The 23326-nt window shown below is 40.0% G+C and overlaps 3 protein-coding genes and 1 long non-coding RNA gene across 5 annotated transcripts in view; 3 read left to right on the forward strand and 1 right to left on the reverse strand.

Moving 5' to 3' along the window:
• Positions 1-98: 98 nt before the first annotated feature.
• On the forward strand, positions 99-8205 carry LOC110044866 (uncharacterized). Its single transcript, XM_020750443.2, has 6 exons — positions 99-433; positions 1935-3677; positions 4118-4262; positions 4734-4805; positions 5518-5627; positions 6170-8205. Exons 1-6 carry the CDS (start codon positions 276-278, stop codon positions 7266-7268), a joined length of 3327 nt encoding a protein of 1108 aa, XP_020606102.2. The 5' UTR covers positions 99-275; the 3' UTR covers positions 7269-8205.
• A 3752-nt stretch (positions 8206-11957) lies between these two features.
• On the forward strand, positions 11958-13978 carry LOC149118387 (divergent protein kinase domain 1A-like). The gene is made up of 2 exons (XM_089282574.1): positions 11958-12232; positions 12761-13978. The coding sequence occupies exons 1-2, from the start codon at positions 12119-12121 to the stop codon at positions 13976-13978; spliced, it is 1332 nt and encodes a 443-aa protein (XP_089138700.1). The 5' UTR covers positions 11958-12118.
• A 1292-nt stretch (positions 13979-15270) lies between these two features.
• On the forward strand, positions 15271-18943 carry LOC110044727 (divergent protein kinase domain 1A-like). Of its 2 annotated transcripts, XM_089295376.1 has the most exons (3): positions 15271-15953; positions 16901-17049; positions 17655-18943. In XM_089295376.1, the coding sequence occupies exons 2-3, from the start codon at positions 16936-16938 to the stop codon at positions 18870-18872; spliced, it is 1332 nt and encodes a 443-aa protein (XP_089151502.1). In that variant the 5' UTR covers positions 15271-15953; positions 16901-16935; the 3' UTR covers positions 18873-18943. The 2 variants fall into 2 exon arrangements, with proteins under 2 accessions (XP_089151502.1, XP_089151500.1); XM_089295374.1 differs by lacking the exon at positions 15271-15953 and having other exon boundaries at positions 16841-17049.
• A 1788-nt stretch (positions 18944-20731) lies between these two features.
• Positions 20732-23326, reverse strand: part of LOC149118388 (uncharacterized) — a 3530-nt gene continuing 935 nt past the window's right edge. Inside the window, exon 2 of the long non-coding RNA XR_016205496.1 lies at positions 20732-21104. This is a non-coding gene — a long non-coding RNA (uncharacterized LOC149118388). The remainder of the gene's footprint in view (positions 21105-23326) is intronic.

Here is a 23326-nt window from a genome sequence, read left to right on the forward strand (position 1 = left end):
CTTGCCCCACCTAGATCGCTGGCTCAAAATTTGAAATAGTGGTATTTGATTGGCTCAAAAACAGTTTTCGGTAAATTCAAACTTCCAGAAATCGTTCTCGAGTTCTTTCATTCAGCACGGGTTGTTTTGAGTGAAATTTCTCGCAGGTTGCGGATATTTTTAGGAGATTTTAACAATTAAGAAGCTAACTGAGGGACATGATCATTTGAAAAAGTATTTTCTCAGGAAGAAGCCATTTTAAGACAACTGCCAGCTTCGTTCTGGGCGAATTCAAGATGGCCGTCGCCTGTGACCCCAAGGAAAGACTGCCACTTGGGTTTTCTTTGCATCTCCGAGCCGAAGAAGCGATAGCAAAGTTCCAGAGAGAAATCGAGGAGGATGACTTTAACTACCTTCATGAGATCTTAGCTGAAGCCAAACAACACTTTGGACGGTGAGAGTTGTAAAAATATTGGGCTAGTACAAGTAACGTATGTGTATATATGAATATCAACACTACAGGTATAAAGCTTATACGTACATAGCATTTGTGCAAAATTACGACTACATGTACGCTTTAAAGCTGTCATTCAAAATTATATCAAACTTGTTGATTATAAGCTTACATGTAAAGTGACTGATCAAGTTGCCTGATCTCAGAAAGTATAACTAGGGTGAACAACATACATTTACAGACATGTACAGGTGTATATAATAAGCTGTATACTTCTACATACTACCTTTATTAATCAAAGCTGTCAGTCTTAGGGGTCGTGTAGAGACTGAATAAAACAACGATTTCAAAAGATCAATATTTTTATCTGTTATAAAAAGGGAAAGATCTACAATGTCATCCCAGTGTTTTCAAAAATACTTAAAGAAGGAGTTGCCCTGTAAAGCACCCATCAATACATGTACATGTAAGGGCAATAAGACATACAAAAGTTTCCCTAGAGGGCCAATTTTTGAAAAGAGCCAACATACATGCACATGTAGTTGGTGATTCACAACAGAAAGCAATCACATGTACCTGCCAGAACTCTGACTGGTGCCAGGTCTTACAGAAAGTAGAGGATACACACAAATTGCTCTATGTTGTGTATTTGTTATTAGTTATTATAAACTGGATCATTGGATAATGCAATTCCAGAGTTTTATAGGCTTAGCAATCAAGGTATATGAGAAATTACATGTATACCATGCTCTACAAATATGGTAAGCATAAGCATAATCAGTTTGGACATTATTTTTTAGTTTTCTATGTTTTGGGGACATTCTTGATAAAACAATTATTCCACTCGTGCTTGTTGGACATGAGATAACTACAGCCAAATCTGGGTTACACACCTCGTTGACTATCTATCATCTCATATTTAATGCACGCTCATGGAATAATTGTTGTTAATTATATGTGTGGGTTAATATAACCAACTCTCCGAACAAATCACTATACAAACAAGATATCAAATTTTTTTATCGAGTAGTGAAATAAATTGTTTTTAATGTGACAAAATAAAATTTGTAACTTTAAAGGAGCTCAGTCACGGTTTGCGCATATTGAAAAGTTTAGTCTCAATTTTTCAAATTCGTTGTTTGTAATCCGTGTCAATCGTCTCCATCCTTAGCCATCCTTGTTCCTTTATGGTTTATCATTACCTCTTTGGTGTTTTTCTATCTTATTAAACCGTTATTTTGAGGTTTCCTACCGTTTAAAGGTAATTTTGTATGTGGCCAAAATAACTCAAAATACCGTGGCTGAGCCCCTTTAGTCCACTGTGTAATTTTCTTTTTATTATATAGACTGACTGTTTGCACAATCAACCATGAAAAAGTGGGAAATGACGTCATCAAATGAATATCTTTACTAATGAGGATGGTGTCAACTTACATTAATTTTGTCTAGTACTGCAGAACGACATGTTCTAAAGTTATACATGTATTTTCTGTTATGTTAGGCGTGACAGTAACATTCTCCTTCCGAAGACGCCATCAATGAAAAGGAAGCGCCAGGAGAGTGATGAAGAACAAAGCAGTGACGACACTGCATCCAAAACAGAAAGAGGAGCAAAAGCTCACAAGACCCAAGGTTACTCATCACCACTTATGGTTATTAATGAGAATGAGCTTCTGGACTGTAGTGTTACAAATGAGGAAGGTAAGCTAGATGGAGCCAAGAAAACAACAAGAGCAAGTAGAGCAAGCCGAAATGAAAAAAAGCAGCCGAAACGAAGGCAGCCAAAGAGAGGATCACAAAAAAATAATTTGCCAGATGTTGGAAGTTCAGCTGAAGACCAGACTTCAGATTCTTCTTCCATGGATGACAAACCAAGACGAAATGCCAGGAATTCAAGAAAGAAGAACTCAGAGATGGCAAGAGTGATAGAGGAAAATGGATCAGATTCTTCTTCATTAATTGTTGATGAGGAAATTTCTTCCAAAAGAGTAACTAGGAACACTAGAAAGAAACCTCAGAAAGAAACTGTAGAGGTTTCCTCTACCAAAGAACTGCCAACAAAACCTGCAAAGAAGAAAAGTAAGTCAAATGTAGCTACAATATTGAAGGATTGTGCAGAAATTATGGTGTCAGTTGCTGTGGAACAAGAACCTGCGTCACCTTTTGACAAAATTCCTAAAAGGAGAAGCACAAGGAATTCAAGAAATGAAGAGGAGTCAGTAGACAATGAGAAGAAAGAGACTGAAAACAGAGCTCATGTCCCAGAAACCCCCGAACTTGTTGTTGAAAATGTCATGTCACCACCTAAATCTGCCAAGACCTGTAAGGCAACCATTAATTTAGTCTTGCAGTCACCAGGCTTGACTAAAACTACATGCAATAGAGCAGCATCAGAAACAACATCAAGTCCCCATATTGACCAAGATCTTGGATCACATGAAATCGCAGTGGAGGAAAATGGTGCTCGTCCTGAAGAGGAAACCAACAAAGATGTTGTTGCAGTGTGTTCATCTACACCAATCCTACCACAGGAATGCACTGAGAGCCATGAACAAACAGAATCTAAAAGTAAAGAGGAACTTGAAAATGGAGAAGTGGAAAATGTGTCTGGTAATGAACCAGGCTATGATGCCATTGATGGTAATGGTGATGCATCTAAAGTAGGAGTGGATAAAGAAAACATCGAAGTAGCTGATCCTAGAGTGAAGTCTGGAAGGAAAAGTATGCAGAGAAATAGTGGATGGCGAAGGAAAAGCAAAAGATCAAGTCACTGCTTAATATCTCCTGTGAACAAACGACCATCTATCAACAGGACAGTAACCAAATCAAAAACACCAGGAAAGAAGAGCATTATCAAAAGCTCAGTGAAGCTGAAGTTGACGCAGTCTGAACTTATGCCAGAATTGAAGATAAACACTGCTGACAAGTACAGGGACAATGGATCACCAGATCCTAGCCTGGCGGATGTTAGGGTGCGCCTCTTTGATAACTTGACAAGCGAGAGCAGCACCTCAGGTGCAAGCTCTGCCACTACCTCTAGCAGTTCCAGCAGTGCTGATGACAAAGTAGAGGCTCCTTCCTCCAGCAGTTGCAGTAGTGCTGAAGACAAAGCAGAAGCTCCAGTGGAGAGGATTATGGAAGAACCTGCAGAGGATGACAGTGAAGACGTGTTCCATGATTGCAGGGGATCGGAGAATGAAGCTGATGATGAGACAGAAGATGCAAAGTGCACAAAGATAAGCAGGTATGTATTGAAAAGAAACAGTGTCTTCAGTACATACATACATATACATACTTTATTTGTTAACGCAGGTTAAAAAAGAGCAACAGCCCTTTAAGGCTAATGTGGAGCTGTGGTAAACCTAATCATTATCCTAAATCCTGTGATATGCATGTACAGTGTATCAGCTTAGGGCTTGGTTATCTTTTTCTTCCAGTGTGTCCAATTATAATCAAATCATAGTAGTCTATAAAGTAATAATCTACTCTGTAACTAAAGATAAAGTAATATTTTCTGAAGAGTGGATAGCATAATGAATACCACAAGGAGACTAGGATAGAAAATACAGAACTTTGTCTTAAATTATTGTTTAAGATGAGCTAAACCATTTGTCATTTCTAGCAACTTATCACCAACACTATGCAAAATTTTGATACAATATTTTTTTTTCATTGCAACTGAAGTGAACATCCACCCACAGTGGACAATGCCAGTTCGCCAGTGCCAATTGTACACGGTAGTTGCGAGGAATTAGAAGTTGCCCCAGCAGGCATCTTAGAGGAACCTACAACATTACCTCCACAAGAAGGCGCGAATCCATCACAGAAGGTACATTGTATTGAAAGAGAAATGCTGTAAGCCCTGTCTAAATGGGAAATGATTGGTGGCCAAACACCATCAAACAAGGTCCAAACAAGAAAATGTTTGGTCACCAAACAATGTTCAATCACGTTTTGATCACCAAGCATTTTCCATTTGAACAGGGCTTAATGACTTCATTTTCCTGGGAGATAAATATATAATGTAGGTTGTCATTGAAGTCTGGCTTCATAAACTTCAACAGCCAGTAAATCAGTTAAGCATGATTTTCCAGTAGGAGAAGTATTTGGATGTATTTAATTCACTATTGGAATGTTGATTTCATTCTTCTTTCCTATATTCTACTGTATTTTTGAGATCAATTGTTCAAAATTCAAACCAACATGTTAAATTTCTAATGCAAAGCCTGAATACCCTTTAATTACTGTATTGTGGATAAACCATGTGACATGATTGTATTTTTTTCTTGGTTATAAACAGGCCAGACCAAATAACATTGCCCTCGTCCATTCATTCATCAGGAGGAACACTCCCAAGAAGGTTGATCCAGAGGTGAGTGATTAAGAAAAGGGTCACAGTGAACAAGAACATTACAGACTGAAGTAACACTGGAGTTTGTGAATCATCAGCTGAGAGCTGATTTGCCAGCTTCTTGAGTGTTTTCTAAATATGTAACCTGTTTCATTGCACCAAAAATTTTAGACTTCATTATCAGTCAATTTTTGGCAAATAAAACGGGCTCTCACTTTCCCTAAAGACCAGACCCCAGAGTAGGGTGGAAATTGAACCTAAAGTAGTGTATACTATTGCATTCATTTGGTCTGCTGCTATTATGGTATACACTGTATTCTAAAATGACGCATTTTGTCTGAAGCAGAAGACTTAAGTCCAGACCCCAGACTTTTACAACTAGTAAAAGCTGATATCGAAAAGGGTTTCAAATTTTTAATCTGATTTTGAAATTTTACAGCTAGTTCTCATATCTGAACAGTGATTGATAAGTTTTGTCCACCATGATTAGATAGTTCACTTATGTTAGACTTTTGTTCAATCAGTCCTGATGAGCTTAAGGAAGCAGTGAAAAAAAAAAGCGTTAAATTATTATGTTAAAGTCGTGCTTAAGTTTACTGTTTATTGGACAGAAAGGATAGAGTCGACAGACTTTCATGTGCTTGCCTTATGAGTTATGAACTGAGATCTAAAGTGTCTAGATTTAGAAGTTTCAATGCCATTGTTCGTAAGTGTACTATCTATATTTGTCCAGGAAAAGAAAAAGCAACTGCGCATTGCATTGAAAGAAAAGGAAGAAAAGGAGAAAGAGCGAAGAGAACAACTCGAGATGCAGAAACAGCGAGAAATCGAGGAACGGAAAAGGTGCGTGGATTAACTACATGCATTCTCATCCTTTGTGGTTTAATTAGGGGCGTGAAAGGTTCCGTGACCTACATGTATTAAATGGTTAGCGCAGTGACCCCTTTAGCTTAAATAAGTACCGGGATGAGACCGTAGTTAGGAGCCTCTTTGTATGCAGGCCTAGAGTTATTTCTATAAACTCGGGGCGGTTTTTAGTGAACTATGAGGACCAGAAGTAATTGATGTGGGTTTGGCATTAGCGAAGTTAGGTATTACTTGTATAGGGTGTCTAACCAATCAGGACAAAAAGGTTGTTTTTCAACCAGTGAGGAACATCCATTTGATGTGTAACTTAGCTTATTTGGTTTTCCCGCGGTTAATTTACCTGGTAGTGCTTCCTTGTTACATATATTTCTCCCAAGTTTGCGTGATTTGCATTTTTGGTTTGTTTTTACGACCGTCACAACAAGAAAGCTTTAAGACAGTTTTGCCGTCAACAGTTATCCAAGATTGTTACACTGGCTGATTAAATTTCTTCGTCAACTTTGTTGTTTTACATGTAGGAGAAGAGAGGAACGCGCCAAAAAGGCGGCCGAACAACGAGAAGCGAAACGTCAGGCGCTGGAAGAGAAAAAGCGGCAGACTCAGGACCAGCGGCAGGTCATTGAGGAAAAAGCCAAGAAACTCAAAGAGAAGGAAGACGAAGACAAAAAGAAACAGCGAAACCAGAAAAGAGCTGAAATAGAAGCAAGGAGAAGACAAGAAGAGGCTGCTAGACTACAGAAAAAACTGGAACAAGAGGAAGAGGAAAAACGACAGCGTGAAATGCTCCAGAAGAAACAAGAGTTAGAAGAGCAGGAGAGGCAGAGGAAGATTGCTGAGGCTAAACGTCACCAAGAACACAGAGAGAAAGAACTGGAGAAAGAACGAGAGTTGGAGAAACAAAGGAAGCTAAAGGTGATTGAAGAGAAAGAAAAACGGCTCCGTGAAAAAGAGGAAAAGGAAAGAAAATTGCGAGAGGAAAAGCTGAGAATTGAACGCGAGAGAAAAGCGCAAGAAGACAAAGAAAGAGAGGAGAGAGAGCGGGCAAGAATAGCGCAGCTTATCCGTGAGAAAGAAGAACACGCGCGACGCGAGAGAGAACAGCGTGCCAGAGAGGACAAAGAACGCCAGGACAGGGAGAGAAGGCTGAAAGAAGAACGGGAGGCAGCGATACGCGAGAAGAAACGACAGGAACAGATGGACGAAGAAAGAAAACGGGTTCTTGAGGAGCGACAGCTAGCCGAAGAAGGCAAAAAGGTCCAGTCTACTACAACCTGCGACTCGTACGAAATGACCCCACCTCCAGTAAGGATGCGAAAGCCGGCCTCACAAGAGAACTACAACATTGCTGATCTACAGAGCGACGACTCAACCGACGACGAGGACAATCCGCGAAAGAAGATTCCTTCGTGGGCGCGGCCAGCAGCTCTGAAAGCCGCCATTTTCCACCAAGAGTATTCGAAAATCGACGTGAACAGTATTTTCGATAGTGTTCCTGCCCCGGATTTGGGAAAAATTTTCACGAAATGCGACAAGAATAAGCGGTTTCATCAACGCACAAGCTCGGCGATTTGGGACTCGCCTCCCTTGAGGCAAGCCAAGCAAGCAACTTACGTCTAGGAATGATGCTAGATACCAGTCAGATGTATATTTAAAGAAGAACTGGTTACCAGGGCCAGGTTGTTCTAAACCAGGATTAAAAGTTAACTGAAGTATGAATTTTTCTTCTATAAAAATGTTTTTCACTTCTTATTTTTTTTTGTAGTTTGAGATTACTCCAGCTCAAAACTGAAGGACAACAATCACTATAAACAGAAAATCTAACCGAAAAGTTACAAAACTGAAATCATAATTCTCGCTAATCCCGGGTTAGCTTAATCGGGCTTTGAACAACCTGGTCCATACCTAAAAATAACTTGAGGGATAAGGCTTATATGGTGAAAGTAGCTTTGTTACGCCTCGCCCTCTCTTGGCATTCTACAGTCAAAACAGCACATGGCGACTTCTACATGTCTCCATACTCAAAAGAGTCTAATGGGTTTCAGTTAGTTTTTTCGCAGAAGCGTCTTTTTCATTTGTATTATTTCCCGAGAACCTAACTTGCACAGTACATGCTATGTATAGTTGAGCAAAGTTTCCAAGTGCCACATTCAATAATGTTCAATAAATTCATCACAGTGGGAGTGAATAACCAAAGATATTTACCAATCCGTGAAGCGACGAGGACGGTAAACATTCTCCGTTGTTTGTTCACACTGTAATGAATGCTTGTTTTACTACACACCAAACCAGTAAATGTAGGATATCTCGAGTTACATGTAGAACGTAAGGAAAACGGTATTCACTGGTTTTGTACAATCTCACCATGCTCTAGTAGCATGATCGCAATTTTATATCGCTTGTGAGCGGCTGCGCTTGTGTGAGAGGCAGATATACTACGGTTTAGCCAACCATTGTACATATCATTTCATGCAATGTCATTTTAGTACATTTTTGATTTAAAAAGTGAAAAAATAGTTTTGTGTGAAAGAAAATACAGCTCTGTTGAAGCTGTCAAGTCAAGTTTGCGTTATTTTTTCACCAATTCGGTTCCTTGGGAGGCTCTTACTTTTCCCATGTTTATTCTCTCGGAAAGAATAGTCTGATCACATCTCGCCGAGAACGGGACTCCAGTCGGGTGGGCGAATTGTCTCGCCTCGGGAGCTAGGGTAACCCTGGGAAGCGGGACAACTTTTCTTCATATAAACGCTTTGGCTTGCCTAACCTGGACAACTCTCAGGGACTACGTTTTCACATATAAACGCTCGATAAAGTTGCCTCGGGGGGTTGGTGGTTTGGTGGTTCAAGTCCTGGTTGGGATCATTGTGTTGTGTTCTTGGGCAAGGCACTTCACTCTCACAGTGCCTCTCCACCCAGGTGTGTAAAAGGCACCAGCAAATTACGGAGGGCAACCTGATAAAATGCTGAGGGTCACACGCGGTGGAGTAGAGGGGAGTGGTGATCGGCTACAAGAGTCACCCAAGGCTATTGCAACTAGCGGCATTAGGGCCGACCCTTACAGCAACCAGGCTGTAAGAAGGCCTCCGAAAAGGCACCTTAGGTCTACCACATATGTAATATATCCTCCACAGGTCAACCCCAATTCCGCCGGTTTCATCAGTTTTTTTTTTAATTGCTTATTAGCAACCGAAGCGAGGTGTAGTAACATGGCAATTGTAGTTGAAGATAATGTTGTCTAAAAGGAACGAAAGAAGTGAGAGTAAATAAGTTAAAAGCCTACCTGAAAACTGGTACACTAATGCCTGAGGGAGGGTCCCTGTAAGGTCTGATTTACAATAAGCGTTACCGTGCATGTTGACTTAGAACCGCTGAAATTATGTTCATCTAACAATATTACCACACCGTGACAACATTCAAATCAGTTTTTCCTACGGCGCGGACATTTGTTTTCTTTTAGCGTGCATACCACGTGTAGATTTAACCGAACTCCTCGTCCTTGTACGTACCGTTCAGCTGCGACTTGTCTATGCCATGTTACCTTCCGGGTTACCTTCTTGGTTATACCTGTACTTTAACCACATGGCACACAAATATTTTCCATTCTATTGGTTCAGTACTAGTCTTGACTTGCGCTGATGAACTTCATTTAAACTTCTTCAAATCATCTGGTTCAAAGGTAAATCCAGCAGTTATCTATTGTTTTGTCTTTCATTTTTCAGTGTTAAGTCTACATCTATCTAGTTACCTACGTGAGGAATTGATAGTACTGCCCCTTTTGATAAAATCAGTTTATTTCTTTTTATATTAGAGTTATGTTCACTTGCCTTATCCTGAACAGAGGTTCGGTTAGTAACATCTATAATGTCATTCTGAGTGTGTTTTATCTGAATGCTGGCTTCATAATGCGCTGGAATATTGAATTTTTTATTATTTCCCAAGAATTTTGAAAGCTGACAGGGGAGCAAACTATAGGCTAGAAATCATATGTTCGAGGTGGGCTGTGAGTATGTTCAAATACGCAAGCATTTTTTTGTTAATCAGTTCAATAGACTGACGGCCCATAGCTAGAAGTTTGACACATAGAATGAAATCAAATTTCAGTCCTATGTTATCTGAAGGAATGCTTGACTGGTTTTTACTGTTTTCCTAGACAATTAATTCAACACCGTTTGCGAATATAATGAGATATAATGTTGCAAGCACATGCACGATTGCTGTTTCAGATCGGAATACCAAAGGTGGGTACGTCTGCCTATGGTGTCTGTTCTGACCCCTAACACCAATATGAAGTTAAAGGTGTGTCATTTTTATCAATTAATCAGATCAACTTAACGTATTCACAAATTTTCCATCAAAATCAACGATGTTTAATGACAATGTTAGTCAGGTGTATTATGCATGCAAACTGAAGTGGGAGTGAGTTTTCAATTTGTTTTCTTCTCTGTGTTCTAAATGAATTTTCCATTCTCTGTCAGTCTAATGACCTGTTTTCTTGGTGTAAGGACTGAAGATCCTGGCATCAGGATCGTGCTAGAGTGAGGAATAACTGTTCTTTTCGTTTACGTGAAAGAAATCGAGATTAGAGGGGTTACTAAGTAATGATAAAAAGCGACCTTCGACAAAACAATAGTTTAAACGCTTGTACTGATCATGACTCTCCTTACTGGCTTTATTTTCGACTACAACTAGCAATTCTTTCAAGTTAACTTCATATTAAAACACACCAACAGCAATCCATGATGCTGCTATTAAAATATAATGTTGTCAGTTGATGCCCTTTGTCTCAGCAAACAAAACTGGTCGCGAACCTAACTTAACGCTGTGGTCTCTCAGAATCACAAGCTGTATTTTTTTTTATCGTTTGGGCGTATGGAGTTGCCGACCTTTTTCCGAACGCTCATTTGTCGCTAAGTTAGTTAAATTCCACACAAGTCTGAGTTAGCGTTAGGATCTTCCCAGGGCAGCGGGCAAAAAGGCAGCGCTCTTTACATATGCATGCAGCAGGAGTCTCTCGGCTGGGAAGATCCCAACACTAGAATCAGGTAGAGTCCTTTGCTTGTAAACGAAAAGCAGAAGACATTTGGCGCTAGGAGATTCGCTATCAAGGAAGACCATCGTTGCAGGATCTTCTCCTCTAAAATGCAGGCTCTGCGTAGAATACTGTAATATTTGTCTCTGCCATGCCTAAGAGTGATTCTGGTCCACAAACGTCCCCTGTTATATTATCTCATACCTAGAGAGGACAAATGATATAAGGTATAATCAGCGCAGTAATGTACGGCTTCGTATTTTCTCTTCTGTTTCAAGGCGAAACTGGTAAAAAAAAAAACGCAAAACGTAACCTCGAGACCAAGTCGGGTAAGCGGAGACACAGCGAATATTTCTTAATCAAAGAGATAAAATAAATACTTAATTCTTACCTGTGAAATTCCTATCCAGGTTACATTGCGAATGTCCAAACAAAGTCGATTTCACCCTTGTCGCGTGCGTCATTACGTAGTAATCGTTGACAGTTGTACCTTATTTAACATTACGCGAACCCAGTGTGACCCGCCACGGCGAGGACACGGTGCAACATTACGCGTAAATTGAATGCTGTGTCCAAACCTGAAATGGCCCTTTCCCTCTTCCATATTAATATATATTTCACAATGTTTTAGTAGACAATTTATTAATTTCCTGTGAAAAAGAAGCCAGATTCCCCTCCCCCGTTGGGTAGATCATGGGTGCAGGATGTATGCAGCCGGGCTGCTAGGTCAGCGTTTTCTTTTTTAATTCAAAAAGGCGGACGAAGATTCACACTCGACTGACTCGAGTGTCTCAGGTGAAGAACTTTTACAAGATTAATATTGATATTGATGCGTAGTCTTTACTCATACATTTTTGGTTTTAATTGAGGACAAATTTATTAGCAACGCTGGTTATGCCGCAAAATTGCACAAAAATGCTTAGAAATCTTACTTTTGTTGTACTTTTGCATCAGAACAAATAAAGGAAGAGAGCAACAAAACTTTTTTTGTTGCTTTTTTGAGGAGCAACTTTTGAGCAATTTTCGTACAAAAAGCAACTTTTGAGCAACTTTTTGACAAATTACGGGCAACATTTTAGGAAATCTCGAGCAACTTGTGGAAAGCCCTAGACTGGATTTGATAAATACAACTACCATAATTCCCCGCAGGCGCGCCTCACAGAGGGAAACAGCCATTATAGCACGCAGTATTGCGGAAGCTAAGTAAAATCAGGAGCCATAATCGATTTTAGTATCACCCAACTAGTGGACTAATGCAAATCCTGCATTTTAACTGGCTACGCAGGGGTGGATAAACTATAGCGAACCGAAAATGTTAAGCCAAATATTGCACGAAAGGTTGCGCGGTGGGTCCAGGCCTTTAATTGCGTCCAGTATCATATTAAAAGTAGTTTTGCTTTCAACAGGTGTGACTTAGACTGTAAATGATCGATCCTACATTATGGCTGGATGGAAATTAAAAGCTATCATTGTAACAGCTGTTACCGCCTGTTTTCTACAAATGATACTTCAGAGGCATTTAAAGTGTAACATGTCTTGTGTCCTTAATGAGCTAGTAAGTACTACCACCAGATTTGGATGATTGAAGTGTTTTCAGTGGCGTTTTTGTGCGATTTGTTTAGTCATTTTAAGGAAAGAAAAATCTCCATCTTCAGCTAGTTGCATAATTGTTGAGATAATCGTCTGAGTAAATTAAATATTACAACTGAAATTACTTAAAATGACAAAAATAGCAATAGTTAAGTAAGAGTCTGGACTCACTGCACATAGGTACGTCAGTTATTTGTACAATTGTTTATGTTACATTTGCTTACAAGGCTAAGCTTTCTACCATCCTGGTCCTATTTTTGATGTTAAAAAAATATATTGCACAAGCTATTGCTCACCAGAAAAAATCATACGTAACCTAACAACGAGAACAAATATTCCATGCCCCAAAAAATTGCCCAACACCCCTCCCCCCCTCCCCCCGCCCACCCCACCTCCAAAAAATAGTGGGCCGTTCCTTAGGTAATTAAGGCATTTTGTAGTAATGCAAAGACTTCCCGTAGTGAATTGAATTGCAGTCTCGTTACTGTTTCAGTGTTTAGCCTATGAGAAAGGTCACGTGTCAGGACCACTGTGCTCCGATCTTTGTAAGCAGAACAACATCATTCTTGGAAAGTGTCTCACAACAGTGCCTGACAAGAAGATTTATGACGGAAAATGGCACGGAAGGAGCGTTATCTTGAAAGTCAACATGAGTTGGTTCGAGGAGTTTCAAGAACGACAGAAAATAACGGATAGTGACGTTGCGTCATTTTATCAAAATGACGTCTCTTCCAGGGTGAATACCTTGTTTGGCAATTGCACACAATGCAAGAAACTCGTATCTCGTTTGCTGTCACTTGGCGATGGAGACAGTGATGGGTCAGTTACAGCTGCCGAGGCGAGGACTTTCATTTCATTACTGCGACACGTAGAACCTATGATGTTAATGACCTTAAATGAAAGCAAGCACACCGTGGATTTCTATGGGTATTGTGGTGGATTGTACATGGTAGAAAAAGTGCCCTTTGTTACTTCAGATTTGTTTGGAGGCAGCTGGGAGTTGGTAGAACTTCCTATCCTTCCAGATAAATTTGAAAAACCGCTCAAAAGATTGCTAAACTACTACGGTGGAAAAATATTAAGTTCTGCTGCTTTTTCTCTCTCATACATTAGTACCATTTTCAATGATACACTGATTGTTTCAGAGTACTCCATATTTAGCACCTTTCAGACAAACGTCTCGAGTAAACGTGAAAAATTTGACTTTGCATATTCGATGCTAGATGCAACATTAGAGGTGTCAGTAACTCCTTATGGCTTGACACAGTCATGTGATTTACATCTGGGAAATTATGGCATTACCAACACATTAACGGTGAAACTCATAGACCTCGATCTTTTGTACCCTCATGTCTTTTTGCGAACCCTTCTTGAGGAGAAAAAATGCGTATCCGATCTGGACTGCTTTGTGGGAAGATTTGATTATTGCTGGTCAGACTGTGACAAAGAGACAGACACTTGCAAATCACAGTTAGGGCTCCAGGATGTACACATGATTTGTGAGGGTCTTTTTCCGATCATTTTCAGAAGTCCCAGCATTCTACATCCAAAAGGTTATAACATTACCTGCCTGGAGAAAGCTATAAAGGAGCTTGGTGTGTTTTGCAGCAAGTTACCAGTTGTGTACTCAGTGAAAGAGTTAAGGCAGAACCTACTTACTGTGAAAAAGAGACTTAAATCTATTGAAATCAAGCACACTGAAAAGTGTTAGAACAGAGAATTCTAACGGCAGCAAATAAGGACAGTTATGAAGATCAAGTGCTGTTTTTGACAACCAGTGAAACATCTTAGAGCTGCTGTGTTATACCAAGAGAATATCTCTTGGTTATACTGACATATATGTTATTGAACTAGCGTGAGGTCTGCATCGGAGTAATATTGGTCGAGGTTTTCTTTTGCAGTTCATGTGAACCTTGCCGCAGTCATGGTCCATAAACTTGCAAAAGAAAGAGCATAACTATGGAAAGAGCGAGATCAATATTGTCCAATACGCGGACCGAACAAGCTACAGTTCAATAAAGAATAAATATTGTTGAACGTATACATGGATAATACTGCATGAGTTACATGTTCTTTCTGGAACAGCAAGAGTCATCTGAAATAAATAACAAATCGTTTTGTTGTATTCATATTTCCATCGTCTCTCGTGACTAGTCAAGTTGCGTTTGTGGTCGATCGCTACATTCGGGATTTGCTAACAACCGCGAAATGTTATCACAACTTTCGGGAGGGGTCGTTCGTTTCGGATTGTTGTGGTACTCAAGTTACCGTTAAAATGCGTTGCTAGTTAAAATTTATGTGTAGCTTTAACTAAATAAACATCACATCTTTCTTTCTTTCAGCTACGAATTTCTTTTGACTTGGTTACCTCGGGGTTCCCCTCCGGGTTACCAGAGGAGGATCTCATCTCGACCACGTGACGAAGGAAAGTTCCATTAGTTTAGCGTGTACAGAGTCAACGTGGACAAAGAGCGAAGTTTGTAGATTTTCTTCACTTTCCCTGTGATCGTATAACTTCCCAGATTTAGTTAGAACTGGATAAAGGTGAGATATAATTTACCTATCACTATAGTCCCTACATGAAGAATCGGTCGCTCGGGCTATTATTGAAATTTTAGGTTTATTTCTTTCCTTGTTTCCTTTATGCTGAGATTCAGTTAATGTCTGTCGGTGTGTGTATAAAGTGAATACTGGCTTCAAACTATAAAGGGATATTTCCACTTGGAAATAATGATTGCTGGCAAAGAATTAGGGAAAAAATATTGGCAACAAAGTGATATAACAAATCATGAGTACTGTCAGAATAACTGAATAGTCCTGGAATAGTCATTGTTTAATACCGTTTCAATCCTTAATGTTTCTTGTAAATTCCAGTTTATATCCCGCTGGGGGTGAGATCCTTGTTGATTCTTGTTCATAATTGATTGTAATCCCAAATTCCTAATCAGTTCCTAATCTATTCATTTCAACCCCCACACAATCCAAAGCGCCTTGCCTCTATTAGGTTCTATTCTGTTATTGGGAGAAGTTCGAGAAAAGCGCAAGTGTCCATGGAAACGCTAGAGATTTAACACAAAGAATGAAATCAAATTTCACTGCCTCGATATTGTTCAATATTCAGTGGGAGGAACGCTTCAACGATTTTGAATGTGATGAATTCCGGGGGGGGGGTTACTGTCATATATGGGCTATATAGGTATGTGCCGCTGTGAAGGGTATGGTTTTCAAGCAGTTTACCCTAGGATAGCGTATATAAATCAGAGCGTTTGGGTCTAGAATAGCGTATCATTTTTCACGAAACTGGCCAGTTGGTTCTAGATTTTATCTAGACTAAGGAAACCAGGAATTGCCACTCAAAAATATAAAAAAATCAAATCGGTAAGTTTAAATTTACGCAAATAAGCCCATCCACAGTGTCGATAGATGGGGGGATTTGGGTAGTGTACTCTAGTATAGGGTAGCAAAATTCAGCTAAACTAGCTCTGGTTTAGGCTAAGGGTTCCAGGGTCCCAGCGGCACATCCCTACCCAGAAATTCCCAAAGTACCCCCCGGGGAGGAATTCAAGACTTTTGCCATTATAATGATTTTGATATTCACTCGGTCGCGCTCCAAATCTAAATGTTATCAAGGAATGATATTGCACATGGTATCTGTTAGACGACTGACCTGGATAAAGTTCAATTAGGTATGTTACTTATATATACTGAATTTCTCCACTTCATTTTCAAACTAAACGTATCAAACTTCTACAAGAGACTATAGTGCGACATCAATACGCGCTCGTTGGTGGAAAGTATCGCTCACCAATCAATCATGACAATGGCTTTACGAGTTCGTCTTGAGTGATCGTCCGAGTGGGGGTCGTTCTGAAAAGAATTGTTGTTGGTTTACTCGTTATCCTCACCCGGACGATGATCACACAAGACGAACTACTCATACTCCTGAGTTCAAACCATTTACAATGGCTTTACTTGACTTAATTGTCGCATATATCTGCATCTCTCATCACTAAATCAAATCAACTCATTCTATTCATAGTTTCATTTCTGTGCAATGTAATTTATGCTACAAACTTTTCACGGTCTCTTCACAATGATTAACATAATGCCACAACGCTACACTATTGTTTCAGGACACTATTAAAATAAAGCTATAAAGACATTGAATATCATCACAGTTTATGAGCGTTATGTGCGCATTGTGAGTTCGTTATATCATAAAACAATACTATAAATCTTTCTATACAATCACAACGGTCGCAGAGACCGTAGCAATCATATTCAGTAAAGCACTCTTCAGCTCGCCGAGAAAACAGCGTGGATTTCATGCAAGAGATATTTTCGACGCTCAACTTTTCATTACATGTATAAATGCAGAGAGCGATTCAGTTTTTGGATCCCTCATTCGATACCTGCGTTTTCCACGGCTCTAGGAGGCCATTCAAACCCAAGCTTAATCGGTCGTCTAAAACACCTGTTTTGGCATACTCGGTGGTCGCCCTTAGCTATCACTTCATTTAGTTTTAAAAGGCATTGTCGTTCTGCAGTCAAACGAGGTGATTCTTTCAGGAAATTATATGGTAAGGCACAAGTGTGACATAGAGCCTTAATTTTTTTTTTTTTTTTTCTACAGGTGTGGTGTACACTACATATTATCAGTTCATCATCATGGCTGGATGGAAACTGAAAACCATCATTGCAATGATTGTTACAATCTGTGCTATACCACTTATATTTCGCAGACATTCAAAGTGTAACCTATCTTCTGTTATTAATCAGCTGGTAAGAGCCGGTGGCTCTCTAATTCTCCTTTGTACCGAGTGATTCGTGACCTCGTTCCCAGGCTCTCTCTTCTACCAAACCTCTAGAGCGTAAGAGAGAGACTGGCTCTCGCTCCAGGAGGCGACAGGAAGAGAGAGCCTGAGATCGAAGTTAAGTAATGTGAGTAACCATTCTTTTGCCGCCTTTTTCACAAAAGTCATGTGCTGATTGACAGTATTTGTTTCGTAGGATAATATTATAAGAATGTAAAATTCAGATATCTTATCATTTCTTTTGGCATAATGCAACTGTACCGCGTGATGGCTCTCAATATACGACAAAAACTGAGAGCGCACTTCCCTTTCTCCTAGGGCTTACTATCGATAGATAGATGGCTCAAATCGTAGCCAATAAGATCTCAGCTATATTGAATTACGTAACGTGGTTTTATTAACAGGTCCAACACTCAACCATTATCGCAAACGATTCAGTGATGAATTATAGTCAAATTTAAAATCGTGCAACATCATCACTTTTAACTAACAGGAATTTTAGTTTTAAGCTACAACAAAAGACGCCCGTTTGTTCGTTAGCTGAATTGACTTTTGCCCTTGTCACTGTTTCAGTGCTCAGCTTATGACGAAGGTCACGTGTCAGGACCACTGTGCTCCGATCTTTGTGAACAGAACAACATTCACCTTGGAAAGTGTCTCACAACAGTGCCTGACAAGAAGATTTATGACGGAACATGGCACGGGAAGAGCGTTATCTTGAAAGTCAACACGAGTTGGTTCGAGGAGTTTCAAGAACGACAGAAAATAACGAATAGTGACGTTGCGCCATCTTATCAAAATGACGTCTCTTCCAGGGTGAATACCTTGTTTGGCAATTGCAGTCAATGTAAGAAACTCGTATCTCGTTTGCTGTTACTTGGCGATGGAAACAGTGATGGGTCAGTTACAGCGGCCGAAGCCAGGACTTTCATTTCATTACTACAACAAATGGAAGCTATGATGTTGATGACCTTAAATGAAAGCAAGCACACCGTGGATTTCTATGGGTATTGTGGTGGATTGTACGTGGTGGAAAAAGTGCCTTTTGTTGCCTCTAATGTGTTTAGAGACACTTGGGAGCTTGTAGATCTTGCATTCCTTCCTGATGGATTTGAGCCGCTCCAAAACTTGTTTAATGACAACCTAGGAAGAGTTTTAAATGCCGGAACTCTTTGTGTCCTATACTTTAGCGCCATTTTTGACCATCTGCTTACTGTTACAGATTACCCCATGTTAAGCACCTTTTTTCAGGTGCACACTACTAGTAGACGTGAAAAATTCGGCTTTGCATATTCAATTCTAGATGCAACATTAGACGTGTCAGTAACTCCATATGGCTTGACACAGTCATGTGATTTACATCTGGGAAATTATGGAATTACCAACACATCAACGGTAAAACTCATAGACCTTGATCTGACATACCCTCATGTCTTGTTACAAACCCTTCTTAAGCAGAAAAAATGTGTATCCGATCTGGACTGTTTTGTTGGTAGTTCCGAATCTTGTTGGTCAGACTGTGACACGAAGTCAGGCACTTGTAAATCTCTGTTAGGGCTCCAGGATCTCCATGTGATTTGCGAGGGTGTTTTTCCAATCATTTTTAGTCATCCCAACATCCTAGATCCAATAAGTTATAACATAACCTGCCTGAAGGAAGCCATAAGGAATCTCGGTGTGCTCTGCAGCAAGTTTCCTGTTGTATATTCGGAACGCGAGTTAAGACATTATATCCTCGCTGTAAAGAGAAAACTTAAATCTATTGAACTCAAGCATACTGAAAAGTGTTAGGATCGAGTGGTTTTGTACTTTGTACTTTTGTACTTTCTTCTTGTATTATTAGAAATAAAGATATTGCTATATTTTTGTGGAGAAAGGAAAACCTGATAACCCGGAAAGAAAACCTCGGAGCGTGGACGAGAACCGACAACAAACTCAACTCACCAAATTAATTCCATTCAAAGTAGTGTTCCGGTTTGAAGGTCGACACACACAAGGAGACGAGTCTCTACGACTAATCCCTGCAGCTAGTAGTAGGGCAAGTCCCATCGTGTCAGCTAGCTATTTTTTTTCTTGCATGCGACTTGTCCCTCAAAATCCTTTACGGTGAACTGTTTGTGGTCCCTGAGACCCTGAGAATGATATGCTCCCAGAATTCCCTGGGAGTTCACGTCGGCGGCTCAAGTCTCGGCTCGGGAACTGGCGATGTTGATACCGAAGAAGCAGCTTGGAGTGTTACTATCACGAAAATTCTGATAGAATTTTACGAAAATAAAATCGAAAATCGGGAAAAAGAAAGTGAAAACTGACTAGTTTGACAATAAAATTTGGCAGTTACTTGTAATGATGCATTGTTCGTGGCTAGTCTGAAGCAGCGCTTTCGTTTCATCCTGGCCAAGGGACTCTTCAGAGACCTCTCTGCTTGGCAAACTCGTTAAGCATCGCGTTCAAAGTCCCGTTCGCTTACTGGATAATTTAGCTGAACAATACGGCGGTTACCATTTTAATGTTGGAAAATAATTGCTTTCGCATTAGCTACGCAACACGATAAGCTTAAAAAACCCGCGCTACTTTTTCATCCAATCAGAAGTAAAACCAAAACCAATCATGTCTCGCTCACTCACATTTTCCCGCGCTTTGCGATATCTACATATAATTACCTGGAGTTGATCGGTCCGTATAGTGAAAAGCCGTGACCTCGGACTTAAAATGCTTCCTTAGGCCTGCAGCCCCGGGCAGCTTTTTAAGACCTTGGTCAGAGTTTTTCAGGCACTATACGGACCTGCCAGCCGGCAAATAACATATATTTACTAAACTTTGTACTTTTGCTCCTTTCCAGGGGAGGTTCTCCCTGCTGTCAATCACTCTGTGTAACAAAGAGAGCGGGATGGTAAACAGAATTTTTAATTGGGAATCACTAACTTTGGAAAAAAAAAAATTTAAGCACCTTGTGCTTCCCGCGAGTGCGCGATAGTCTCTTGAACTCCGTATCAACAGTACCTTCAAATATAGTACTCGAAGCTATGTAAGCGTTTCTTCAAAAGTAACTTTACAAAAAACGGTGTTGCCTCCTACACAACCCTCCAGTGAACGATTTCGAGACAAATTCTTCATATTTCCCCATATCTTTCCCACATGGTCAAATTGTCACCTCTCCTCTCTCCCCCTCCCTCTATTGGGCTATTGAAGAGAGGGGTGGGGGTGGGGGGTTGGGGGATAGAGAGAAGGTAAACTAAGTCGAAGTGAGTAGTCGAAGTGTCTTTTCTGAGAAGTTCATCGAGCCAACGGTCAGCGAAGTTGCGAAGCAGCATGATGTCATCTTGATTTATGTTGCCACTTCAATTTGCAGAGAACTCGTGCAGGCATGCGCGAGTATTTGCCGTTAGAAAAGCTGGAACTTTCTTTAAATAATCTTCTTCCAGCCGATGGCGTTTCCGCAAGCTCCAAACTGCCTTAGCCAGGTCTCGAGGGTGGTAAACGGGGTCTAGGTCATGTTTCATGGAAAATAAAAACGTTCTTTCACATCCTGTCATGAAAATAAAATAGACATTTCACGTTTCATGGAAAGAGGGAGGCATTTTCTATATGAAGTGACATAACTAACGAGATTTTTTAAAAGTCATGTCTAAATCACAGCCCTGCTCGACATCGCCATTTCTCCCCTTCTTTTATTTAAACACTTGGGTTGAAAACAAGAAAACTGCTCTCCACAAAGACCAAAGAGCTGAGATAAAATACTTAAATGCCCCTTATAATTAAAAGCGTTCAACATTTTGATGACGAATAGCATAACAGCATCAATTCCCGTATTTATTGTCCGCAAAGACTTAGACAACAGACGCAGTTAAATGGTAGGCGGCTGCAACAATTGGGACTAGCATGTGGGTCTTGGTATTGACCAGCTCGCATCACGGTACGTGACCAAGGGGAACTCAAGGCGTGCTGGAACTTTTTCTTGTTTGCAGGAGCACTGCTGACAACTCCAACAAGGAGAACAAGGCACAGTATGAAAGAAGTTTCCATCTAGAAAAAAAAAATTACATTACTAGTTAGTCTAACAAAATGTCTTATTGAGCGTGAAATCTGCAGGGATTGTATGCTGCTTGGAAAATTAGAACTCAGTCCTATTTCTAATTTATCTAGATAGGAAGTCTTGCACGACAACTTGCTGAATAAATACTAATTAGCCGAAACGGGAAAAATGAGCCCTTGTTTAAGGGCGTTCGCGCCCAAAATGTTCCCACGAATATATTTCTTTAAAACTTATCATGAAGTAAGATAAAGGTCACCTTTTGCCAAAAAGCCAATAAAATGGCGGTCATGCGCTGTGCTCGTTTTCGAGCCGCGTGTCGTGATGCCAAAGAAAAATGAAAAATGAAACCAAAATGAAAGAAGAATGGGGGTCACCGAGTATCCAAAAGAGTAAATTGCTGGCGAAGTTTGCGCACCCGCTGCAAAGTCCTACACTTGCTTCTATTTCTTCCTTAGCGCGCGCGCTTGATTTATGACGTGGTGTGATGTTGGGACATGAATTTCGTGCGCAGAAAGGATGCACAGTAACGCGCGAACGTCCTTAAGCCAGGATCAGACAAGATACGATACAATTTATTAAACTCAAATCGTGGGATGAGGTTGCCCTCCATATCTAGGGGCTCATGATGTATAAAACGCTTTACAATATATAGCTACGAGAAAAATAACACAAAATTAGAAGAAAATAATGTAAGAAAATATTAATCACATCATGATATAGAATATGTTAAAAGTATTGAAATATAAATATCAGTAAAATAAATCAGTAAAATAAATCAGTAAAATAAGTCCTTTACTCACGAACGCTACCAGCATAAAAAACTCGGTAGATATACAACAAATTGAACATAAGAAACTACGTTCCCAGCCCCAAAATTAGAATATTTACAGTTGGCCATTAAGTCAGAAAAATCGAAAGATTACAACTTCTTGCGAAAATCTCTCAAATTCGACGATCATTTAATACACAAGTCATACAAAGGAAGCTGATTCCATAAATGCCATAATCTACAAGTTAAGATTAGAACGATGGGAACATTGAGACGACGCATTCTAGACGGTCTGGACGGCTTTGTAATGCCTGATGATTCTGTATTGGGGGTGTGAATGGGGTTCAAATGACGATAGCTGAGAATTGGTCAAAATTTATACTGTCAATTTTCCACCGAGAGCTGAGATCTGAGATATTTCCAACTACTAACTAACTAACGACTACTCTAACAATCGATTTACTGAGTCGTACGACTTTCGTTTTCTTGGATAACACTTCTAATAAATCCACTTGCTATCTAGAGGGTGGAGAGCTAGCTGCTTCACTTGACTGCCGCGCTCACGCTTTCTAACATTTTCTTTAGAAACAAATACCTTTAGCCAACCAGATAGGGATAGTTGCGGCTCACTTCTCTCGCACTCGCTCGCAAAATCCAACTCAGCTACCGACTTTTAAGGCTGGTTTGTACGGAGGAATAAGCATAATCATAAGAATACGTAGAAGCAGTAGAGAGCTGCTAAACAACATACATAATCTTTATTTAAGCAAGGTAAAAATTCGTCAGCTTAAAAGTACCTAATCAATTTACTGCCTAACGTCTAATATATTAAAAATATTTAAATAAAAAAGCGACTTTCCACGAATGCCGCGCTTTATACATTTCCTTTGAGTAGGCGTTTAAATTACTTCAAGGACTCTGCTTCTCTTAATTTAAGTCGCAAGGAAGGCTGTTCAAAGAATGGCACAGCAATAGCTGAAGCTATTCTTATAATAGCTTGTGCGCTGCAATGGAACATTGAGTTTATTCTTAGAGTCCTTTAGGTTATACGCGGTGTCTCGCCTCTAGAATTTAGAACTGAGATATTCTGAAGCCGACCCGTGCAGAGACTTGTAAACCATCGTAGCTCTTTGAATTTGCCGCTGGCATGCTAGATTTTTCCATCCGAGAAGTTTGCACAGGTGGCCAGCATCTACGTCACAGTTTGAGTAGGTCAAAACACGGGCTACTCTATTTTGTGGCTTTTGTAACTTATTTCGCAAAGTTATCCCACGGTTTCCCCAAACAATGTTGCAATAGTCAAAGTGAGGCTGTATCAGAGCTTGATATATTCGACATGTAAGGTCGCTTGAGGGACAATTTCCTAGCAAAAGGCGCTAATTATCAGCATCTTACTGCGTCTGCCTACTATCAGATTATGCTTGTGCTTATGCGCAAGTGAAA

This window comes from Orbicella faveolata, unplaced genomic scaffold (genome assembly GCF_042242905.1).
Source record: "Orbicella faveolata isolate gen_17 unplaced genomic scaffold, um_ofav_v1 contig_1, whole genome shotgun sequence".
NCBI lineage: Eukaryota > Metazoa > Cnidaria > Anthozoa > Scleractinia > Merulinidae > Orbicella > Orbicella faveolata.